Source organism: Scyliorhinus torazame, chromosome 19 (genome assembly GCF_047496885.1).
Source record: "Scyliorhinus torazame isolate Kashiwa2021f chromosome 19, sScyTor2.1, whole genome shotgun sequence".
NCBI classification, from domain to species: domain Eukaryota; kingdom Metazoa; phylum Chordata; class Chondrichthyes; order Carcharhiniformes; family Scyliorhinidae; genus Scyliorhinus; species Scyliorhinus torazame.
Genome location: NC_092725.1, coordinates 77,675,987 through 77,701,754, shown reverse-complemented (window position 1 = coordinate 77,701,754; position 25,768 = coordinate 77,675,987). Strand labels below are relative to the sequence as shown.

The 25,768-nt window shown below is 45.2% G+C and overlaps 1 protein-coding gene across 4 annotated transcripts in view; it reads left to right on the top strand.

Moving 5' to 3' along the window:
* Positions 1-25,768, top strand: part of LOC140396241 (protein FAM118A-like) — a 106,682-nt gene that overhangs the window by 74,345 nt on the left and 6,569 nt on the right. For 3 of the 4 annotated variants that reach the window (XM_072484576.1, XM_072484573.1, XM_072484574.1), the window contains 3 exons: positions 8,964-9,249; positions 22,550-22,585; positions 23,856-23,936. In XM_072484576.1, the coding sequence (XP_072340677.1) occupies positions 8,964-9,249; positions 22,550-22,585; positions 23,856-23,936 (403 nt within the window). The remainder of the gene's footprint in view (positions 1-8,963; positions 9,250-22,549; positions 22,586-23,855; positions 23,937-25,768) is intronic. The other variant, XM_072484575.1, reaches the window with a different exon arrangement.

The window sequence follows — 25,768 nt, the reverse complement described above, 5'->3', positions numbered from 1 at the left end:
GTTCTGACGGAATATCACTCAGATCGTCCCTTATTGTGGTAGTTTCCTGAATCAAGGCTAAACCGTCGTGGCCAGGTGCGTCTTCATGGACAGGGGGACCACTAAGAAAACAGGCTGGATTGATAGTGGTACAGTGTTTAAATGTCAGACGTGGATTGTTCAAAAGGTATATCTCATACCTATTCTGACGAGCTGCGGTAAGATGCTGAGTCTGCAGTTGCCTCAGTAGTGCGATGACCGAGTGGGAGCTATACACCGTAATATCCTGTTGGAGAGTGAGAGCGTGTAACGGCTGTGCGATGGCATTGATTGAACGTAAATCCTGTACTAATCGGTACTGGCCTGGCTTGGCTGGTTTAGGCACAGCAAATATGGGGGTGTTTCATTCTAATTGGCAAGGGACCAAAATACCCTGTTGCAACAGCTCTCGGATTAATTTGTCTATAGACGGGGCAGCTTGGGGTTTCAGGGGGTATTGCTGAATGGAAGGCAGCTTTACATGGTCCTTAATTGTTACCTTAATAGGTGTAACATTTGTCTTTCCCACTTGTGATGGGTATTCCGCCCAGACCTGTGGATTGAAATATTCCAAAACATCACGTCCCCGGTGATGCTGCAGTCGAGTGTAATCGTTTCAGGGACCTCAAAATATTTTATGGCAGTGCCGTCTGGCGTGACTTGAAGTGCGTACTCTGTTGGATCTGAATGATCCACTGCCCTCCTTACCATAGGCCCCAGATCCTTGGCATGGTACTGGTTGTGGACCTGACGTGTAATATGAGGGCTTACCGAAGCTGACTGTGGCCATAAATGTGGTGGTATTGTAACAAAATCGGCTATACCTTCTTTTCCCGTGACTGTGGCTGTAACCTTGACTGGCCATTCGGTCCCAATTAACAGCCGGTATTTGTCCTCCCAACACCCTGTTTTGTCCGGTTCTGTCATAGGCCAGGGTAACGTGATGCAGTGAATGTTCAATGTCTAATGTCCACCACTGGGGGGTGATAGAAATATAGCACTGTTGTCTCATCCTTCATGATTGAACCGTTACCCCTTCGTCTCTGCACTCTAGCTGTAGCTGGAAGATACACAGTAAATCTCGGGCCAACGAGTTACAGTCCAATCCAGTAGTCACTACAAACTGATGATCTGCAGACTTATTCTCGTAAGTGACTGTCACAGGTTCAGAAATAGGATACTCACACACCTGCCCTTGGAACCCCGACAAATGCTGCGTGTGGTCAGATAGTGGTAGTCGAAGTTCTGATTGTACCGAAGACATGGCTGCTCCAGTGTCGATTACAAATGGGTGATGTTGATCTCCTATCTGCAGAGAAATAATAAGTTCCCTGTCCGATTGGAGAGTCCTTATGATTAAATTAGCTAGTCAATCCTGTGTTGGGAAAGGGTTTGCCTGGGAGAAGTCAGTGTATCTCGTCTGTCCTCCCATTGGTGGGTACCCCCTCCTTTGGGTCGGGTAGTCTCCTTCTGCCCGTCTTTTAAAGGGGCATTCCTGCTACCAGTGATCTGCACGGCCGCAATTAAAACATGCATTGTTCCCTCTATATCTGCCCCGTCCTCTTCTCCCAGTAGACCAATGGCCCCTCAGAGGGGGCGGCGGTTGTAAAGCTGTTGGTACATACGGTGGGCCATAAAGAGGAGCTGAGGGTCCATTTGGGTGGGTTTGATAACCTCCCCCTTGCTGATCCACCCACCCAAAGTCACAATATTGGGGTTCCAAGTGGTAAGCCACCATTTCTGCCGCTGGGTGGGGTCTCAGATCATCCTTTTTCATTACATACTCAGTCTTAATCTTTATAACTGAGCCTCCTTCCTGGCCTACACCCTCCTTCCAATAAAATCTGACTGCCCTGGCCATTTGAGAAGTGTCGTTCTCTGTCCAATTCATGTTATTACATTTCACGGCAGTAGCCACGGAAGGTGGTAGGCAATGCATTAACATAGCACAATATTGAGGGGAATTCTGACCATCTTGATATGGCAAGTCGCCTGACTGCCCACGGTAGAATTCATTAAAACGTTCCAGAAATTCCTCTGGCTCTTCAGTCTTTTTAGGTTTGAGGTCTAAGATAGCAGAAATGTTTATGGGCTTTTGAAATGTGTTATTCAACGCATTCAGGATTTGTGTCCGTCTACCATCGTCAAACTAATGGGCCTGCTGGAGTGCGTCGTGGCTAGCATAATTCAAGTGATTGAGATGATTGCGGTATTCTGCTGGGGTTAAAACCTGCTGGACTAGGGCCCAGAGGTCCCTAGAATCAGCTTGATAAACTGAGATGGTAGTTCTCAGATGATCCATGAAAGCAGCAGGAGATTTTTTTCTGTCTGGGATTGCAGCCATAATAGCCATCATCTCACTGGGTCTCCATGGGAAATAAACGTCTATTGTGGGCTGAGCCGCCGCCGTCACAGCCAGGGTTTGGTGTTTTCCTAATCGGCAACTGTCTCAGAGTCTTACCAGGGGGCGCTCTAGCTGATTCCTCTGGCTCGTCCAAGATTTCAACGTCCTTCCCTGTCACTGGTGGGAGCTCCAGCTCCTCAGAACCATCCCTATCCTCTTCCTTTGTTCTCGTACTTTTCTGTCCTATCCTAATCGGTCAGAAGGGATTTAGGTGGTATGCGTGATTGTTTCTGGATAGGATCAGGCCCTTCTCTCGCTGTCCGAGATCGGGTCCTAGAGCTAATTGGGCTTGTGGAACAGAGCCCCCCTTCTCTCTCAGACAGTGAAGATGGTACCGAAGGGGCTGGAGGAGCTGGCATGATTTGAATCTGGGGAGCAGTGACTGGATATAAATTATGATACTCTGGTGGTTCCGGAATTAGTGCAGACAATGCTACTGGTGCAGTCGGAACCCTAACCAACCTTGTCAAATTTTCAAAATCTTCATCCTCTGTCTCTGTCAATGCAAGGCCAGCCATTGAACTGCGTAGCCCATTGTTTTTTTTTTACCCCCTTCACTAATTGGAATCCCCATTTTAAGGGCATTTTCTTGCCAACTTAATAACATGATCTTATCCCTCTCATGTTGACAATATTGTCTCCATCATCTAATTAACTCTTTAGCTTTCATACTTTGGCTCTCTTTTTTTTAATTATTATTATTTTTTTTATTTGCCTATTTATAACCAATGGCAATTTTTGCAACTTGGCAAATTTATTGAAAAGGTTTTAACAGTGTTCTTTTAAAACTTAAAATGTTTGAAAATTCAAATTGAATTACTGCAACCTGCAAGCTTAGCTCTGATCTCAACTCAGAACTAAATTTACGATTTGCTTAACACAAACTTGTATAACTTTTACAACTTAATTAATTCTTTATCTTAACAATTTTTCTTTTAACAAGTTTTTCTTACATTCACAAAAATGTTGGCTGCTATCAATGAGGGAGCATTTAGCTGCGGTGATGTATACCAGAGCAAAGTCAATTGTGATTTCCAGATTTACACTTTTTTAAGTGGAGTCAGTGAGTTTCTTTAAGTTTCTATTAATTCACAAATAAAATGAGATAAACATTATTTCAAGTAATTAAAATTTAAGATTCTGGCAATTTCAATCAATTGCTTACTAAAATAATTAACTTTTATCAAAGAGGTGGAGAAACCCACTGGTTTCCTTTAATTAATTCAAAACATAACTTTGCTGGAGTTTCACTGACTCGAAAGAAAGGTATCCAATTACACCACAAGCTGCCTGTTATCGCAAGCTGCTGTTAACCCTTTGAGAGACTTCTACTTTAACTAACATGCAGCATCCAGTTTGTTTTAAAATTTATCGTTTCCCGCCACTACAGTCCAAGGATACAATTTTAGCTTAATCAACTATAGATTTAAAACACTCGCACATGGAATTAAACCATCTTTTTTTTAGATGTCACATTAATCCCAAACCTAACCCAAAACCGAATCAGAACTCACACATGGAATTGAACCATCTTTTTTAGATGTTGCATTAACCCCAAACCCTAACCCAAAACCAAATCAGAACTCACACATGGAATTGAACCATCTCTTTTAGATGTTGCATCAACCCCAAACCGAATCATATTATGAAATCCCATCAGTTAAATTTCTAATCCCCAGACTGACCTTTGATTTAGTCGAGACGATCTTTCCGTACCAACCGCGAGTGACGAGACTAATCATACGATAAGAAGAGGGGAAAAATCAATGCGCGGTCATTTTCCAGCTATACATTGTGGGCCCTTTTTCCACTCTCCTTTGTCCAAAATCAGTCTAATTCTGATTTCGCAGCTGGCCGATGACCATCTGGAGAAATTCCGGGTTTCCAGCACCAAATGATAAACCTTAATTTTCTTTACCCGTCAGTCTGGCCTCAATAAAACTCGAGATGGATTTGTAGGCATAGCATTAGTTATTTTTATTCGACTTGCAAGTCTGACTCGTTTCACACAGACACAGAACACAGAACCAGTCTCCTGGACCCCTGGGAAACGAATGAAGAAGGAGATAAAGGGATCTCTGCAATTACATTCAAATGGCATCAAGTTTCACAAACACGATTCCCATAGGTCATCCTATGCCCCTCCTGACCTGGCCATACATCCTAATTGGCTCACTTCTCATCCCTTCCTCTGGCCTCCTATTACCAGCATCCTTTTCTCCTCCTTAGCTGGACACCCCTCCCCCTTGCTTTGCCATGCGTTCTGAAATCCTTTGTCTGTGAACTAACAGAATTAGACCGGCCTATATCTATATTACAGTAACTAATATCTCTAAAGTAACTATTTTATATCGCATTCGTCATTATTATTGGGCAACGAATGTGGAGAAGGTACGGGGCTGGAGCAAGAGGTGGGGAGTGCTCTCTGTGGGTAAAGATGGAGGTGGGCTCTTTCTTGTAGGAGGTTGGGGTTGCGAGCGCTGGCAACAGCGCTGCTCCGGATGGCCCCATGAAAGTTCTTGCTGAGTCTGGCGGTGTTGGCCACATTGAAGATTTGGAGGCAGATTTTCCAATCAAGGGGCAATTTAGCATGGCCAATCTACCTACCCTGCACATTTTTGGGTTGTGGGGGTGAAACCCACGCAAACACGGAGAGAATGTGCAAACTCCACACGGACAGTGACCCAGGGCCGGGATCGAACCCGGGTCCTCGGCGCCGAGAGGCAGCAGTGCTAACCACTGCACCACCATGCTGCCCTCCAACCATCTTCCCTTGATGGTCAATTTTGTTTTCATTCTCTGGTCCCTCGTCACCGCACTTCCTGGTCATTGTCTGAGGTTGAACCAGCTGTTTGTAACTTTGCCACTTTATTTGACTCTGAAGTGCACAACGCGGGTGCTGCCCCACCCTGGTCCACTTGCAAGTCCACCCAATGCGACGTGTGGTCAGAAAGCACAATTACTCAACACCCTGAGTCGACCAACCTCCGCCAGCAAAGTCTTATCCACCACAAAGTATTCAACCAGCGACTCCACCTTGTGCACATGGGAGTTATATGAAAATTCATTTGCCCACCTCAGCACTTTCTCCTTCGCCTGGTAACTATGAAAGAAGACTATCACAACTTTTGGTGGCATATCCGTCTTCAGCTTTGGCCGGAGTGACCATGAGTCCAATCCAGCTCATAGAGGAAGGGGTCCTTCTCCTCCCCTAACAACTTGGCGAAAGTCTCTGCAAAGTACTCTGTTGGCTTCCAGCAGCCCCCCCCCGGCAATCCCACGATCCGCAGATTCTGCCTTCGTGACCTGTTCTCCACATCTTCCACTTTGGCTCTCAGCCCTTTGCTACTCTTCCGCAGCTCCTCCCTTATCGAGGTGAACTGGTCACTATGCCGCGACAATGCCTCCTCCACCCCTCTTCAACACCTCTCCTTGCTCCCGCATCACCATTAACGTCTTTCCCAAAGCCTCCTTTATCAGGGTCAGAGTATCATTCACCAACTCCTTGAGTGAGACCATCATATCTTTCCGATGCCTATCAAAATGTTTGGCGAACTGACACCCAAACTCCACCGCCATCATTTCAGTCAGCCTGTCCACTGTAATGGGCGCAGCCCCACCCGGCGAGCTTGTTCCCACCATCTTTCCTCCCACAGAAGGTCGCACGTGGACTATCGCCTGCACCTTTTCATCCCATATTCTTCTTCTGGGTTTCCAACATCCTTTAGATGCTGCAACCTTTCTAGAAATCAATAACATAAAATTTTCCCCTGAATCTGGTGAAAAGGGCCAAAAACGAAAGCTCCAGCTCCAGCACCCAACGTGCGACCTCCACCTACATGATGCCACTGGAAGTCCTCCCTCTCAAGTGATCTTGCATTACTGATGAAGGAGACCATATCTTTAGATATTTAACATCAACTGCCTGTATTGAAAGTGGCTGGAAGAAGGAGGACACCAAATGAAGGCACGAGGAAGGAATCCCAAGATTCCCTAATGTGGCTTATGTCAATGGGATTTCCCACTGCTCCTGCCAATGCCATAATGAGGTTCCCACTGTGAAAGGTCAGGAACCCCAATCTCATATATTTAAATGTCAGTGGCAGGCCATCCCACTGTATCACCCACCCCCATACAAGGGATCTCTTTCCCTCGCCCCTGTGTCCACCCCACAACAGTTCTGGACAAATGGAAACCTGGACCCGGGGGTGGGGAGAGAGTCATGCCTGAGGAGTACCTTGGCTGTCTCCTGGCACTGCCGGGAGAGGGAGTGTGTTTCCACTTGGGAGGTTCGGGATGAGGGAGGGTCATGGGGAATGTCCATGGATATAGTGGGGAGTGAATAGAATTATGTGATGGATGTATCAGATAGCTGGAAAGGTGGAGAGCTGTGGAGTAGTAGTGGTGAAAGGATGACATCCTAAGTGAACCAGCATCTCTGCAGTTGCTCATCCGCCATCTGTCCTGAGCACACGTGTCTGGATGCTTTCTCCCGGCTCCTCGCCCTGCTCCACCTGCTTTTACTCTGCCTCCTCCTCTCCTGAGATAGCCTTCATATTGCTACTGGTAATATGAAGATATGCTTTGGTGAATATTATAGGGCTCCCTCCCAGAGTGGTCCAGTAAATGGAACCATTGCTTGAGATTGCCATTGATCTTCTCCACCACAATCCTGATGGCAGAATGGTGCTCATTGCCTGTAAGAATGCAGAGGGCAACCATGTGTATGGTATGTATTCTTTGTCTCCAAATAGCCAGCCTCTGGGACTTTGCGATGACCTGGAGACAATGGGATCAGTAGAGAGCATCAGATTGAAGGTACCTTACCAAATGGCAGGCACTCATCAATATGGACTGGATATGGTCACACACCAATGCACATTGATAAGAGTGGAATCCCTTGTGGTTCTGGTACATTTCCCAATTTGTAACTGAGGCATGCAGAGCCACCTGCATTCATTGGCTCTCTGAAAGATTGGGATTCCATCTACCCTGGCACAACCATGTGGGTGATACTCCTGAACTTTGATTAGAGAGAAGACTGTGAGCTTGACAGTCACTGACAATAGTTCCCTCATGGCACTGTGAGATAGCAGGTCCTTTTGAAGGATGTGGCAGTTTTCTGACCATATCTTTGGTGAATCACAGATGCCTTTAGCATTGGGTACAGGTAGAAAAACTGCTTCCTGAAGATCTTTGGTGCGTATGGGCTTCTGCGGTGAGCCCTCCTCCTCCCTTCACACACAGCTCACCTATTTTCAGCCTCAGCTCTGTTTCCCTGTTGCATTGTAGACCCAGAGGGACTATTAACAACAGTTCACAAAAATGTAGCAGCCTTTCTGTGGATAACTCAATAAATACCTCTAATCTCTTTGTCAGAATGTAACAACACCTCATGCCTCATTCAGCAAGTTGCCAACCCCCCCCCCCCAAGAACACTCCACAGTAATTTCACAGAGTAAGCAAAATCAGATGTCACCTACAGGTTTTATGGTTGGCTGTTTAAACAGTGCTTGTTGGGTTGGAGAAGGTGGAATGGGTGTTAAAGAAGTAATGAGTGATGAGGAGAGGTCTTTAATTGAACCCGAGTGGTTCAGGTTTGCAGTACTCTGGTCAGATCAGCCGGAAAGGTTGTCTGGCATGACGATCGGCCAACTATGAGTTATACTCCATTATCAAAACAGTCTGAGTTAGCTTCTTGTTCTGAAAACTACAGACAACTGAGAAGCAAATGTACCTGAGGTGATTGCTTTGTCGGGCACACTAATTTTATAGATGTGCTGAAACAGGACTTCCATTACCTTAGTTTTTGGGTATCCTGCAACATTCAGTTGGTTTGCCTTTTTAAATATATTTTTGAAGCAATATTCTCTAAAGTAGAAGTCATAACAGCTCATCTCCGTTTGAAAGCCAGGCATTGGTATGATAATTGCTAATTTTTTGACAGAATCAAGAATGCAAGAAGGTAGCACAAGTGATTAGCACTGTGGCTTCACAGCGCCAGGGTCCCAGGTTCGATTCCCAGCTGGGTCACTGTCTGTGCGGAGTCAGCACGTTCTCCCTGTGTCTGTGTGGGTTTCCTTCGGGTGCTCCGTTTTCCTCCCACAGTCCAAAGACGTGCAGGTTAGGTGGATTGGCCATAATAAATTGCCCTTAGTGACCAAAAAAGGGTTAGGAGGGGTTATTGTGTTACGGGGATAGGGTGGAAGTGAGGGCTTAAGTGGGTCGGTGCAGACTCGATGGGCCGAATGGCTTCCTTCTGCACTGTATTGTTCTATGTTCTAATATCCAAGATTAACAATGAACATGGCCTGCAATAGTTCCCATGTAGTTTAAAGATCAGCATTTAAAATGTTCTAAAATTGAGCTTTGCGACTATGTTTATGTACAATATTAAATAATTGTCAGTACAGTTTTAATGTAGTTCTGATCATGAATTACATTATCATGGATATTTATGCTTTACAGACTTAAGTGGAACCATATTCTTGAGGAGGACCCTGTAGCAATAATTAATATGTTTGGGTTTTTTTTCCAACAGGAAGAATTTCAGGACCTGTACCGTACCAAGTCATTTGTATTTTTGGGCTGTGGAGAAACTCTCCGTGATCAGATCTTCCAGGCATTATTTCTATATTCTGTTCAGGACAAAGTGGACCTGGAACACTTCATGCTGGTGCGAAAGGATAGCCATGATCAATTCTTTAAATTGCAGGCAGAGATGCTGCTGCATGGAATTAAAATAGTGTCCTATGGTGACCGATTTGAATGTATGCCTCAGTATTTCCATGATTTGGTGACACAGATTTGCAGGCACAGAAGCCCAGGTAAGTCCTCTGTTACTTGTATTGTTTTCTCTTTTAAAAAAAAAGAATGTTTATTCAAATTGTTCCAACAAAATTTTTTAAACAAACAAATCCCCCCCATAACAAAAAGAAGAAAGAACACAAACACCACAATCAAAAATAATAAACTACTTATACATTGGGTTTCCTCCGGCATATATTAACCCCCCCATATGACATTCAAAAGTACCCTTGGGGAACCCCCCCCCCCGAAAGAGACCCCCCCCCCCCCCCCCCGGGTTGCTGCTGCTGCTGAGCTCCTCCCTACGCTCCGCGAGATAGTCTAGGAACGGTTGCCACCGCCTGAAGAACCCCTGCACAGACCCTCTCAAGGCAAACTTTATCCGCTCCAGCTTAATGAACCCTGCCATGTCATTTATCCAGGCTTCCACATTGGGGGGCTTCGCGTCTTTCCATAATAGCAAGATCCTCCGCCGGGCTACCAGGGACGCAAAGGCCAGAATACCGGCCTCTTTCGCCTCCTGCACTCCCGGTTCGTCCGTTACCCCAAATAAAGCCAACCCCCAACTCTACTTGACCTGGACTTTCACCACCTTGGACATAGTCCTCGTGAAACCCCTCCAAAACCCATCCAGTGCCGGGCATGACCAGAACATGTGGACATGATTCGCCGGGCTTCCCGAGCACCTCCCACACCTGTCCTCCATCCCAAAGAACCTACTCAACCTCGCCCCTGTCATATGCGCTCTGTGAGTAACCTTAAGTTGTATTAGGCTGAGCCTGGCGCAAGAGGAAGAAGAGTTAACCCTACTCAGGGCATCAGCCCACTCTACCCTCATCAATCTCCTCCCCAAGCTCCTCCTCCCACTTGCCCTTTAGCTCCTCTACCGAAACCTCCTCCTCCTTCTTTCACCTCTTGATAGATCGCCGAAACCTTGCCTTCTCCGACCCATACACCTGAAATCACCCTGTCCTGAATCCTCCGTGCCGGGAGCAATGGGAATTCTCTCACCTGCCGCCTCACAAACGCCCTCACTTGCATATACCTGAACGCATTTCCCGGGGGTAACCCAAACTTCTCCTCCAGCGCCCCTAGGCTCGCAAACGTCCCATCTATAAACAGGTCCCCCATTCTTTTGATCCCCGCCCGATGCCAGCTCCGAAACCCCCCATCCATCCTTCCCGGGACGAACCGATGGTTCTCCCGAATCGGGGACCAAACCGAGGCTCCCATCTCGCCCCATGCCGTCTCCACTCCCCCCAGATCTTCAACGTTGCCGCCAGCACCGGACTCGTGGTGTACCTTGTCGGCGAGAGCGGCAGCGGTGCCGTCACCAGCGCCCTCAGGGTCTTGCCCCTGCAGGACGCCATCCCCAACCTCTTCCACGCCGCCCCCTCTCCCTCTATTACCCACTTACGGATCATCGCCACGTTGGCTGCCCAATAGTAGCCACACAGATTCAGCAGCCTGTCCCTGCTATGCTCCAGAAACACCCTCTTTACCCTCTGGGTCTTATTTGCCCACACGAAACCCATGATGCTCCTACCTACCCGTTTAAAAAAGGCCTTGGTAATCACAATGGGAAGGCACTGGAACACACAGAGAAACCTCGGGAGGACCATCATTTTAACCTACTGTACCCTGCCCGCTAGCGAGAGTGGCAGCACATCCCATCTTTTGAAATCCTCCTCCATTTGCTCCACCAACCGCGTCAAATTGAGCTTGTGCTGGGGCTCCCTAGCTCCCAGCCACCTGGATCCCCAAGTACTGAAAGTTCCTTTCCGCCCTCTTCAATGGTAGGTCGTCTATCCCCCTTCCCTGGTTCCCTGGATGCACCACAAAGAGCTCACTTTTCCCTATGTTGAGCTTATAGCCCGAGAAGTTCCCAAACTCCCTTAGGATCCGCATGCCCTCCACCATCCCCTCCACCGGATCTGCCACATACAGCAACAGGTGTTTGGTAAAAGGCCTATTTTCTCATATAGCTTGGGGATGGAGTTGATAATGACCTGGAACTTAATTTCAGTGAGCGTGCACACAAGCATCATCTACATATTGAAGCTCAATGACTGAAATTGGAGTGACTTTAGTTTTGCATTGAATGTAGTGTAGGTTGAAGAGTTTCCTTTCTGTAAATTATCTCAGCAGCTGTGGGTAATTTTCTGAAAATGAAGTGCAGCAAGCAATGGGCATGATTGAGAAGGTGAATGGTGTGATGAACACAACCGTGTTTGCTTTAGTCTGTAGTGATCCTCTTGGTGAGGATCATGGCTTGCATGTCATTGTGTAGTAGGCAAAGTATGGTGACAAAATTCAAAGGGCAGCTAAGACTACCAGGCAGCCTCGGAGACTTGGGCAGCCTCCAGCAATCACCTCCAAAGCACTTGAGAAATACCACCAGTGGGTGCCTTTCCAAGATCCTCCAAATCTAGTGACAAGAAAGGTAGTCCATGAGCAGTCTTCTCACAAGCCAGCTTGCCCAGGATTGAGCAAGGTGTCATTCAGAAGTGACTTCTGTACCTGGAATTCCATCATAGAACATAGAACATACAGTGCAGAAGGAGGCCATTCGGCCCATCATGTCTGCACCGACCCACTTAAGCCCTCACTTTCACCCTATCCCTGTAACCCAATAACCCCTCCTAACCTTTTTTGGTCACTAAGGGCAATTTATCATGACCAATCTACGTAACCTGCCGTCTTTGGACTGTGGGAGGAAACTGGAGCACCTGGAGGAAACCCACGCAGACACGGGGCGAACATGCAGACTCCGCACAGCAGTGATCCAGCGGGGAATCGAACCTGGGACCCTGGCCCTGTAAAGCCACAGTGCTATCCACTTGTGCTACCGTGCTGCCCTAATAGGGCCAGTAAACACCCGCTTGGGAGGTGCAACATATTTCTTGCCTCAACAACACTGAAGCATCAAGTTTCAGAATATACCAACTTATAAAAGTGACAATTTAAAAGGGCAATACAGGTTTAAAATCTTTGAAAAGTCTTATTATTCATGTAATGACAAAATATATTCAAAATTTATCACCCAAATATATTCAACTAGAATTTGGAAAATGGTTTACTTAGAACAACGAGCATTTTCATGGCCAAATAGAATATAGTTTTAAAATTAAGACCAGTGCTTCACTACCATTTTAAAATATCACCCATACATCAGGTTTCCTGTGAAAAATATAACCTCTATGACAGCATAAAAATGGTGTTCCAAAAAGGGTGCAAGGGTAAACCCAGCAACAGGCCAGTCAGTTTAAACTCAGTAGTGGGAAGGATTTTAGAAAGGATATCTGGGACAAAATTAACTTGGACAAGTGTAGATTAATTAAGGAAAGCCAGCATGAAGTTGTTAAAGGCAAATCTGGTTCAACTAACTTGATTGAGTTTTTTGATTAAGTAACACAGTGGATTGGTGAAGGTAATGCAGTCACTATGGTATATATGGATTTCCGAATGGCATTTGGTGAAGTGCTACATAATGGGCTTGTAAGCAAAGTTGAAGCCCCTAGAATACATGGGAAGTGGTAACATGGATACAAAATTGCCTGAATGACAGTGATCAGCTGTTTTTCGTACGCTGCACTTTTTTGTGGGGGGAGGGGGGAACAAATTATATAATGGGGCTCCCCATGGTTTGGTACTAATTTGGCACTAAATCCATTCCTTTCCTTGATCTATATTAATCATTCAGATTTCGTCATACAAAGAACAAATTCAAAATGTGCAGATGAGACAAAAGTCAGAAGTATAGTGAACTGCGAGGTGGATAGTGACTTCAAGAAGACAGGCAGGCTGGTGGAATGGGCAGACACATGGCAGGTGCAATTTGATGCAGAGAATTGTGCAGTGATATATTTTGGCAGGAAGAACAAGAAAAGACAATATAAACTAAGGGTACAATTCCACACCGGCTGCAGGAACAGAGAGATCTATGGGTATATGTGCACAAACCGTATGAGTATGGGAGAAGGTGAGCAGGATGTTGGCCCATCAGTTGAGGAAGCAAGAGACAGCGAGGGAGATTGGTACAGTAGGGATGATAAGGTTAAGGTGGTGATGGACCCGGAGGAGGTGAATGACGTGTTTTATAGAAGGCTACACTGTCATGTGAGTGTTCCTTTAAGAAAGGTTTGATCTTACCACATGACTTGTAGCATGGATTCAGTGATGTCATTTGTGGGTGGGGCTGGCTGTGGCTGTCAGGTGAGAGGGGTTTTCGTGTTTAGGTTTTTGGACGGGCTGGAGTTTTCCCACAGTAGAGAAGGCGCTAGTTCAGGGACAGGTCCTCAATTGGGCTGAGGGAGGTGATGGATAGTATGGGGGCGATGGAGGCAGGGAAGGCCCAGGGCCAGACGGGTTCCCAGTGGAGTTTAAAAAATGTTTGGAGGAGGCCTGGGGTCACTGCTGTTGAGGTCGTATAATGAAGCAAGGGAAGGAAAGAACACCCCCCAAAATTGTCGCTGGCCTCCATCTCCCTGATATTAAAGCAGGAGAAGGATCTGGAGCAGTGTGAGTCAAACCGCCTGATGTCATTATTGAACGTAGACAGCAAGCTGTTGGTGAAGGTGCAGGGTTCGCGAATCGAGGACTGCGTCCTGGGGTGATAGGCGAAGATCAACCGGTTATGTGAAGGGGAGGCAATTGACGGTGAAAGTGAGGAGGATGCCTTCGGAGGGGCAGGAGGTGGAGGGAGTGGCGGCGATGGATGTGGAGAAGGAGTTCGATCGTGTGGAGCAGAAGTACCTGCTGAAGATGTTGGGGCAGTTCGTGCTAGGGCAGGGTTTGTAGATTGGATCCGGTTGCTGTATAAGGCACTAATCTCGAATGAGGTCAGGGTACTTTGTTGCACCGGGAGACGAGGCAGGGGTTCCTGCTAGGAGATTCCTCGGTGGGTAGTAGAAATGCTTTAGGGATGTACTCAAAAGAGGTTAAATATCTTCACCGACTCAAGGAAGTCCTGGCTTGTGGTCAATCTAAATGGAGATTAATTCAGCAAGGTACCAAACACATCAATAAGCTTTGTTGGGAACATGGAGAGGCAAAATCAAGCCTCCATGCACCACTTGCCCTGCAGCTCAATAAGCATCAAGGAAAGAACTTCACCATCATGAAATGTTTTACCTTGTGTATAACTCATCTGATCCCAGATTCTGTGACATTGAGTGTATTGGGCTGTTACTTTGGGACAGTTCTCTCAATTTTGGCACATGTTCTTAAATGTTGAGGGGACTTGGCAGGATTGACTTGAGTTGAGTGTGCCTTTGTTGATTCTGGTGCCTAGGTTGGTACTGGATGATCTGTCAGATGTTACACTTTTATAGTGCTTGCAGACAACTTGGCTTGCTGGGGCATTTAACAGTGCGGGTAAAAGTCAACTGCATTGGTGTGGGTCTGGAGTCATGTAGAGTAGATCAGATAAGGGTGGCAGATTTCCATCTCTAAAGGATATTAGTGAACGAGATGGATTTTTATGACAATCTAGTAGTTTCATAGTTTTAAGGTTGGTTAAACACACTGAATCATCACTCCCTATTGTAGAGTCGTTAATTGGTGGGCAGCAGATATAAGGGATGAGGGCCTTTATGGCCTATCCTTAATTGAAAGTGACAGTGAGTTGCCTTCTTGAATGCAGCTAAAAGACTTGCTTGGCAATTTCAGAGGGCAATTTAGAGGACAGCAGATTTATTTCCCTTCACTGCATTAGTGAACCAAGTGGGTTTTTAGAATGAGTTGCTTTTAGAAATAGTGACCATGAAACTATTTTGACTCCAGATTCATTTAATTGATTGAATTTAAAGTCCCCATCTTCAATGTGGGATTTTAACTCATGGCCTGAATTTTCAGGATGGTGAGTGATCGATGGCTGCCATCCTGAGAGTTGGCAGCGTGCCTGTCCCCATTATTTCACGCTCAATTGAGCATTGATTGGCTGCAGGCAGGATTTCAGTCCGCCCTCGGATGGAAGTCCTGCCTTGGAGAGCTATTTGGCTGACAGCTTTCTAGCCCCTTCAGGCACAGTGCTGCAGTAGCCAGAAGAGGTACTGCAGTGCCATTCCTGAGACCGAGGCCCAGGACCGCAATTCAGCTAAGTACCAGGGTTTTTAATACATTTTTTCATGTGATGTGGGCTTCACTGGCTAGGCCAGCATTTGTTGCCCATTCCTTTTTTTTAAAAAACAACATTTTATTGAGGTATTTTTGGTATAGAAATAACAACAAAATAGACAAGACACATGAAACCATGAACATAGTGCAAAAAACGTTTGCCTTTCGTACAGGTCTCACCCTTATTGACCCCCTACTCTAACCTAACCTACTCCCCCCCCCCCCCCCCCCCGGGTCTGCTGACGATTAATTTTCCGCAAGGAAGTCAACGAATGGTTGCCACCTCCAGGTGAACCCTAACAGTGAACCTCTCTAGGGGAACTTAATTTTCTCCATACAAAGAAAGCTAACCAGGTCTCCGACTTCGGGGGCTTTGGGTCCCTCCATGCCAAAAGTATCTGTCTCCAGGCTACCAGGGAAGCAAAGGCCAAAACATCTTTCTCCTCCTGGATTCCCGGATCTTCCGACACCCCGAAAACGACTCAAAGTAAAAGTGCTGATCCTCGTGCGTGACCTAGAGACGGGCTGGGTATAACAGTCCATACTTCACCTTTTTCTTGAAAAGGATCGCCCTGATCTGATTAAAGCCTGCTCTCCTCCTGGCCACCTCCACACTCAGGTCTTGGTAAACCCGCAGGATGCTATTGTCCCACTTAAAGCTCCGTGTCTGCTTGGCCCACTGCAGAATACGCTCCTTATCCAAGAACCTGTAGAATCTCACCGCCATAGCCCTCGGGGGATCTCCCATTCGCGGCTTCTTCGCAGGTGTTTTGTGACCCCTATCCACCTCCAAGGGCTGGGAGAATGCCCCTTCCCCCAGCAGCTTCTCAAACATGCCTACGACGTATGTCCCAGCGTCCGTTCCTTTGGACCCCTCCGGGAGCTCGACAATTCTTGGGTTCTGCTGGCGGGACCTATTCTCTAGGTCCTCCACCTTCCCTAGAAGCTTCTTTTGCTGGTTCCTCAGCATCCCCACCTCTAGCTCCACTGGGGTCTGATGGTCCTCCTGCTCAGCCAGCGCCTTCTCCACCTTCTGGATCGTCCGATCCTGGGCATCCAACCTGAGCTCCAGCTGCTCAATCGACCCTTTTATCGGGTCCAAGCAGTCCCGTTTCTGCGTAGCAAAGCCCTCCTGAATGACTTGCTGGGTCGACAAGCCAGAGGTTCGCCCCTCCGCCATGCTGTCTCCTGTTACAACTACAGCCCAAGTCTTCTCTGTCTTCTTATTTCTGCCCTTGCGAACACTTCTAGTCCTTTTCTCCATGCACCGAAGTGGGAATTCAGTAGAGAATTGCAACTGACATCCGTTCTGCAATTCAAGTCTGTTAAAAGATTGGGGGAAATGGTCCAAAGGTCTGACCAGAGCGGGAGCCACCAAATGTGCGACTTACTCCTTCATAGCCGCCACCGGAAGTCGCTTGTTGCTCATTCCTAATTGCCCGTGAGAAGGTGGTGGTGATCTGCCTTTGTGAACCGCTGGAGTCCATGTGGTGTAGGTATACCTACTGTGCTATTAGGAATGCGAACCCAGTGACACTGAAGGAACAGTGATATATATCCAAGTCAAAATAGTGAGTGACTTGGTGGGGAACTTCCAGGTGGTAGTGTTCTCGTATATCTGCTATCCTTGTTCTTCTAGGTGGTAGTGACCGTGGTTTTGGAAGGTGCTGCCTAAGGAGCCTTACTGAGTTCCTACAGTGCATCTTGTAGATGATACTCAATGCTGCTTGAAAATGCTTGTGGAACGGGTGCCAATCAAGCAGGCAGTTTTGACCTGAATGGTCCTTGAGCTTCTTGAATGTTGTTGGAGCCGCACTCATCCAGATAAGTGGAGATTATTTCATCACGCTCCTGACTTGTGCCTTATAGTTGGTGCACAGGCTTTGGGAAGTCAAGAGGTGAGTTACTCGCTGCAAGCTTCCTAGCCTCTGGGGACCACCGGTGGCGACATGTAGGTGGAGGTTGCACATTGGGTGGCTCATGCTTCAGCTTTCGATTTTTGGCCCCTTTAACACAGATTTGCAGGGGAAATTTTTATATGATTGATTTCTATAAGGGTTGTGGCAACTGAAGGATGTTGAAAACCCAGAAGAAGAATAGGGGGCGAAAAGGTGCGAGTGATAGTCCGCCTGAGAGCTTGTGTTCGGTGCGGGGAGGGAGATGAAGGACTTATTTCTAGAAGGACGGTTCGCGAGTTTCGAGGAGTTGATGGAGAAGGTTGGGATTCCGCTGGGGCAGGCCTTTAGGTATATGCAGGTGTGGAACTTTGCAAAGAAGATTTTCCCAACTCATCAGCCTTCCTCGTTGCTGGAGAGGGTGTTAACAGTGATGGGACTGGTGTGGGTGGGGGGTGGTCATTCAACGATTTATGGGATGATATTGGAGGAAGATAGGGTGCCGTTGGAGCTAATGGTGCATAGAGCGCACCTGACGAAGTCGAGGATAAGCCAGTTGCTTGAGAACATTCATGAGCGGTGTGAGAGGGGTCCGGCCAATCATGTACATATGTTCTGGTCTTGCCTGAAGTTGGAGAGAATATGGTTGTTCGCAGATGCGTCCTCTTGAGGTAGATGTCAGCTTCTCTGCTCTGTGTGGCTGGGGGACTTGATGGAGTTCCTGTATTTGGAAATGGTTAAGGTTATTTTGAAGGGTGCGAGTGAGGGTTTCACGAGAGATGGGGTTTGATTATACTACATTTTAAGGAGTTGGTTACCGTCAGTGGGTGGTGTGGTTTTTGTAGGGTTTTGCTTTGTTGGGTTGTATGTTTAAAATGTTAAAAATCAAATAAACATATTTAAAAAAAGGATTCCTAACCTCTGACCTGCTCTTGTAGCCACAATATTTATATGGCTATTCCAATTCAGTTTGTCCCGAAGCAAGAGGGAAGGGAATGCCCTGGGAAGCCAGGAGGGGGATGTTCTCATTGTCAAGGGTTGGGGGTGTGGATTCACAGCATTCCAAGTTCCCTGAGGAGAGAGTGTCCAAAATCTGAATTGAGGTGCTCGCCTTCCCAATTGAGATTGTGAGTGTTTTGTATTTGGTTTCCTGATCCAACCACCACCAGCCTAAATATCGAGAATGGGTGGGAAAATGCCCTTAAATGGCCACGCAAGGGCTTTAATAGGGCATGGGTGGGCTTCCCAGGTGGGTGGACCTGTCCACCCAGGTCCTGGAAGGTGGGATCTTGGAGGGAATCCCATTCATGAAATTTGACGTAACTATTTTACCCACCTGGGGAGGAGTGCAACATTCTTGCTTGCCCACTCCCCTAGAGTGGCTTGGGAAGGTTTAAACTAAAATGGCAGAGGAATGGCAACCTACACTGAGTCAGAGGAGGGAGACTCGAGAAAAAAACACAAGACAGAAAGGGGAATAAGAAAAGTGATAGGCAGAGAAACCAGGGCTAGATTCAAACAGTGCCATCGTGAAAAATAGTGTAAACAGGGACAAGTAATCTTAAAAAGACAAGCCTAAAGGTTTAGTGCCTTGATGCACGGCGCATTCTCGGTAAAGTGGATGAATTAATCACACATTGTCGGAATTGCAGAGACCAGGTTGCAGGGTGACCAGGAATGGAAACTGAGGAAAAGGCAGTGGCATTGCATTAATGGTTGAGGAATAGTGAGGAAGTGTATTTGCTCCAACAGTATGGAATCTGTATGGGTAGAGCCGAGATACACCATGGGGCAAAAAACATTAGTCGGGGTTGTATATAGACCCCCAAACTACCGGTGATGTTGGGAATGTGATTAAACAGGAAATTAGAGATGCATGCGATAAAAGGAACATCTGTAATTATGTGGGGCACTTTAGAACGAGAGGTCATAGTCTTAGAATAAGAGGTAGCAAATTTAAAACCAAGTTGAGGAGAAACTACTTCTCCAAAGGGTTGTGAATCTATGGAATTCGCTACCCCAGAGAGTGGTGGATCCTGGGACATTGAGTACATGTAAGGAGGAGTTAGACAGATTTTTAATTGGTAATGGGTTGAAGGGTTATGGAGAAAGGGTGGGACGGTGGATTAAGGCCAGGATGAGATAAACCATGATCGAATGGCGTAGCAGACTCGATGAGCCAAATGGCCTAATTCTGCTCCTATATTTCATGAACGTATAATTATGGGTGATTTCAATCTGCATCTTGATTGGGCAAATCAAATTAGTCACAATACCGTGAGGAGGAATTCCAGGAGTGTAAAGGGGATGGTTTTCTGGACCAATATGTTGAGGAATCAACTAGAGAACAGGTAATCCTAGACTGGGTATTGTACAATGAGAAAGGAATCATTGGCAATCTACCTGTGCAAGACTCCTTAGGGATGAGTGACCACAACATGTTGGAATTTTTTATCAAGATGGATAGTGACATGGTTGATTCTGAGTCTAGGGTTCTGAATCTTAATAAAGGAAACTACGACGATATGAGGCACGAGTTTGCAATGATGGATTGGGACGGTGGATAGGCAATGACAAACATTCAAGGAGCGCATGGGTGAATTGCAACAACTGTTTATTCCTGTCTGGTGCAAAACTAAAATGGGAAAGGGGCCAAACCATGGATTACAAGGGAAATTAGAGATAGTATTAGATCCAAGGAAGAAGCACACAAATTGGCCAAGAAATACAACAGACCTGAGGGTTGGGAGCAATTTAGAATTCAGCAAAGGAGGACCAAGAGATTGATTAAGAAGGGGTTGATTAAGAAGGGAAAATAGAGTACGAGAGTAAGCCTGCGGGAACATAAAAACTGACTGTAAAAGTTTCTATAGGTATGAGAAGCGAAAAAGATTGATGAAGACAAATGCAGGTCCCTCACAGTCAGAAACAGGAGAATGTATAATGAGGAACAAAGAAATGCTTGACCGACTAACTACATGCTTTGGTTCTGCTATCACAAAGGACACGAATAAAACACCAGAAATGATGGAAAACCCGGTTTGGTGAGAGGGAGGAACTGAAGGAGATCCGTATTAGTAGAGAAATTGATGGGATTGAAGGCCGATAAATCCCCAGGACCTGATAATCTACATCCCAGAGTACTTAAGGAAGTGGCCCAAGAAATAGTGGATGCATTGGTGATCATCTTTCAAGATTCTATCGACTCTGGAACAGTTCCAACAGATTGGAGGGTAGCTAATGTAACCCCACTATTTAAAAAGGGAGGTAGAGAGAAACCGGGAATTATAGACCAGTATGCCTGGCGTCGGTCGTGGAGAAAATTCTCATTATCAAAGATTTTCTAGCAGAGCACTTGGAGAACAGTGGCAGGATCAGACAGAGTCAGCATGGATTTGCAAAAGGGAAATCATGCTTGACAAAGCTACTGGAATGCTTTGAGGTTGTAACTGGTAGGGTTGATGAGGAGGAACCAGTGAATGTGGTTTATTTAGACTTTCAGAAGTCTTTCGACACAATCACATAAGAGATTAGCGTGTAAAATGAAAGCGTTTGGGATTAGCGGTAGTGTATTAAGATGGACAGAAGACTGGTTGGCAGACAGGAAAGAAAGAGTAGGAATAAGTGGTCTTTTTAAAAATGGCAGGCAGTGACTAGCAGGGATTGGTGTTGTACCCCAGCTATTCACTAATAAATATATATATATATCTTGGTGAGGCTACACCTGGAATATTGTGTGCAGTTTTGGTCTCCATATTTGAGAAAGGATGTTCTTGCTCTAGAGGGAGTGCAGAGATGGTTTACCAGGCTTATTCCTGGGATGGCAGGACTGATGTAAGAGGGGAGATTGAGTCAGTTTGGATTGTATTCGCTGGAATTCGGAAGAATGATGTGGGATCTCCTAGAAACCTATAAAATTCTAACAGGACTAGACTGGGTAGATGCAAGAAGGATGTTCCTGATGGTGTCCAGACCAGGGGTGAGAGTCTGAGGATACGGGGTAGACCATTTGGGATAGAGATTAGGGGACATTTCTTCACCCAGAGTGGTCAGCCTGAAGAATTTGCTACTCCAAAGTAGCTGAGGCTAAAACATTGTGGGCTTGATCTACCTGAATGGGAACAGAGTCCATAGTATGTGCAATTAGCTGACAAACACCACCCTATTGAACAGCCATTCAGGTAGATCGGGGCCCTCAGCAGGGAACGCGCAGCCGTGTCTGTACTCCGTCCCGTTTTCTGCACTGAGGAGCTCCAGTCGTCGGAACACCTCAGTGCAGGGAGATATCGGGAAGCCATTTTTAAACTCAAGGTATTCACTGAGTGTTCGTGTTGACCTGATGCTAAAAGTTCTAGAATTATGCAGTAGCCTTCTCATATTACAATTTGTCGTTTCTTGAGGTTCAGCAAAATATACATTTTACATTAAACAAATGCTTCGCTCTCAGGACCTGTGTGAAAAGATGGAGCAAGTTTGTAGTTTTGGTTCTGGTCAGATGCAAGAACCCAAGTGTTGATAGCTGCATACTTCGAACTAAATCCTCTTGATTCGAGAATAATTAAAGAAATATAGTTACCATTCAAGAAGGGCCCACTCTGTTGTATTGATCAACCTGTTTTTTCCACTGACCTGTGTAATTACAGGAATTTTCTATTTGCATTGTAGATTTTCAGAATTAAGTTGAATAATGTGATTCTGGGTACATTTAATCAATAAATACAAGTATTAATATTGCTTATAAATTTAGAGTACCCAGTTCTTTTTTTTTCCAATTAAGGGGCAATTTAGCGTGACCAATTCACCTCCCTGTATATCTTTTTTTTTGGGGGGGGGGGTGGAGACTCACGCAGACACAGGGAGAATGTGCAAACTCCACACGGACAGTGACCCGGGGCCGGGATGGAACCCAGGTCCTCGGCGCCGTGAGGCAGCAGTGCTAACCACTGCCCCACCGTGCCACCTTAATATTTCTTAAATACTGGTTTATCTTCCAAATTGATCATTTTGTTATCTTCCAAATTGATCATCTTTGTGATGTCATGAGGACTGACTGACTAAAGAAAAATTTGTGACATTCGGAATTTTCTTTGCCAGGAAAGACTGACTGACCGATTCAGGATGCGGAATTTAGTATCTTCTCTAATAACACATGGTAAATTTTCCAAGTGAATTATTTGATGCATTGTTCCTGGAAAAATAAAACATAATATTTCCTCTGCCCTGCAGTTCCTTGAATGCTGTAAAAAATGCTTCATGTGCCTGTATCAAAAACTGGTTTGTTTATTCATCAGCATTGCTTTGTTTTTAGATGGTTCCTCTGCAGATAGTACAAGTCTGTTACTAGGTAAGATAACATGCAATAGCACCAACTCTCATTTCTCTGCTACCCTTGCAATCTTAAGAAGCTAATTGTTTTCAATGTACTGCGGTGATATCTTCATTAAACTCCAATGTGATTAAACAATACCAGATTTACAGGTCAGCTATGCTTTTAAAATGGAATCCAGGGAAGACAATTATGCTCAAATGTGGAATTTGGCGTGGAGGGGGTTATAAAAATAAACTATTGAATTATTCCATGTTAAAAATAATTTGCATTCATTCTTGTTGATCGCATGCTACATGCAGTGAAGTTTGAAAACCTTTCATGAAAATTGTTATTTGGCATGTGGTGTTTGTTGCCGTGTCAAATTAAAAAAGAAATTTTAGCATGGTTTTATCATAAATCAGTACTCTTTAGTATTTCCACAACATAAGACCAAAAAATAGATAGTGAAGTAATGATTGGGTAGTTTGTTTTAAGATTTGTGTTTTCAATGACTGGAAGATATAATAAAGAAGGGAGGTGTGGAGCTTTCACTGTTGAAGTTCTGGTAAGGTATGAGTTTAATAGCAGATTATGTGAGATATGTTGTGGGTTTTTAATGGGGTTGAAGGGCTATCCATGTTTTCAGTCAAGGAACAGCCAATTAAAATTGAAGCTGGCCTCTCTTAAATGATTTAAAATGAAGAACCAGAAATAAGTTGCTTTTGGGACCAAATGCAGGGATGTTGTATTTGGAAATTAGTTAGGATGCTGTTTTAAATCTGGCAAAATAGTTTTTCATTCACTGCATTGGTCTGTGGTATTTTCTTTTACCTGCGCGCAGTGGGTTGCAGAGAGAGAGCTAGGAAAGCACTGTGGACAATCAATATAATTTCCAGTGGATGTTCGGGAGATAATTAATATTATTTGCATTCTCCAATGGTTGTGTGATAAGATCCCTGTTGAATCTCACAATGCAAACCTTCGGTAGGAATTAAGAACACTTGACGTGAGAGAGGAGGAAGAAATTGCCCTCAAATTTAGTGTTTTTTTCTTTTTAAGTAAATGGCATTTATTCAAGTCACTGACTTGCGAATTTGCCCCCCTTGATTTTTGCCATAGCCAATGGATTAAGTATGGATGAGTGTGTAATGCTTGGAATCATTGGAGAGAGAAGAGAAGCTTTATTCTTGCCTTTTTTTAAATTTCAGCATAATCATCAGTGACCTAGATCTCATTTGTATTGTAACTTTTCCTTGGGGATAGTTGTGCAGTAGTTCCTTACTGTTTCTACCTCGATTTGTTGCAGGATCATCTTGTTCAGATTGTGCAAAACGAAAACAAGAAGAAAATGGTGATGTAACTCAAAAAAGGATCCGAAAAGCAAATGGTACATTTAGAACAAAGATATTTTAGAACCTTTTGGTTATTTGAGCCCCGCTATCCTTTGGACCCAGTTTCTGCAGGCTATATATGAAACTAGACGCAGAACATGTGAGCAAAACCTGCTCTAAGCAAGTATTCCAAGAGACCTGGGAGAACAGCATGGGTATTTTTATTCTTATTTTTAAAAGTTTATCCCTACTTGCTTCCCCATCGCCAAGCTCCTCCCTGACCCCGCACCCCACCTCCACCCCCACTTCTGCCCGGCTGACTGATGGAGAAGGGTGGGTTGGAATGAATATAGAAGGTGCACTTAATCCAGAAATGAGCAGCGCTGAGAATCATGGAAATACATTGCCCTTACTATTTTTGTGGTAGAGATGCTTGTTAATGTTTCACTGATGATCTTTAAATTTATACATTCTCTATCAAATTGGAAGAAAATTTTCACCCCCAATATGTATTTTATGCTTCTGTGAATTGCATCAAATTTCCAAAGCCAAAATTTGTGCAATTGTGAACATATGTTTGGTTTACTTCTCCAACAGCCAACTTGAAAGAGGAAAATAGGACGTTTTAACTAACAGGCACTTTAGAAATCTGTTTCGATGATTTGCTTGCCCCCATTAAATTTGTCTGTATTTTTAGTTTTTTTAACGTTTGAATTAAAATTTTTAAAAATCAATGTCGTTCATTAAGGAAAGTATTAATTTCAAACAAGAAGAAAACAAGAGGCAAGGGCAGATTTTGATTTATTTGGCCAAATACAACAGTGATGATTTTGGGTTAAAATAGTGATTCAGGCACTGAAACAATGAACAAAACAAACCTGAAATATACGACAAATGTTTTTTAAAATTTGTTTATCCATTAGGTGTTACTGGCTAGACCAGCATTTATTGCCCATCCCTAGTTGCCCTGAGAAGGTGGTGGTGAGCTGCCTTCTTGAACTGCATGCAATCCTTGAGGTGTAGGTGCATCCACAGCAGGGAGGGAGTTCCAGGATTTTGACCCAGGGAAGAATGGTGATATATTTCCAGATCAAGATGCTGATTGACTTGGAGGGGTACCTCCAGGTGATGGTATTTCCAGATATCTGCTGCCCTTGTCCTTCTAGATGGTAGTGGTCGTGATCTTAGAAGGTGCTGTCTGGTGAGTTCCTGCAGTGCATCATACAGATGGTACTCACTGCTGCCACTGTTCATCGGTGGTGGAGGGAGTGAATGTTTGTGCAACGGATACCAATCAAATGGGCTGCGTTGTCCTGAGTGTTGGAGCTGCACTCATCCAGGCAAGTGGAGAGTATTCCATTACTCTCCTGACTTGTGCCTTGTCGACGGTGGACAGGCTTTGGGGAGTCGAGAGGTGAGTTAAGCACCACAGGATTACTAGCCTCTGATCTGCTCTGGTAGCCATAATATTTAAATGGCTAGTTTAGCTCAGGTTCTGATCAATGGTAACCCCCAGGATATTGATAGTGCAGGATTCAGCGCTGGTAATGCCATCGAATGTCATGGGATGGTCATTGCCTGACACTTCTGTGATGAAAATGTTGCTTGTAATTTGTCAGCCGAAGCCTGGAAATTATTCGGGTCTTGCTGCATTTTGACGCGGACTGCTTCAGTATCTGAGGAGTGAATGGTGCTGAACATTGTGCAATCATGAGTGAACATCCCCGCTTCTGACGTTGTGATGGAAGGAAGGTCATTGGTGAAGCAGCTGATTGATTGGCCCTACAACACTATGAGGAATGCCTGCAGTGATGTCATGTAACTGACACGATTGACCTCCAACCACCACAAAAATCTTCCTTTGTGTTAGGTATGACTCCCAACAGCG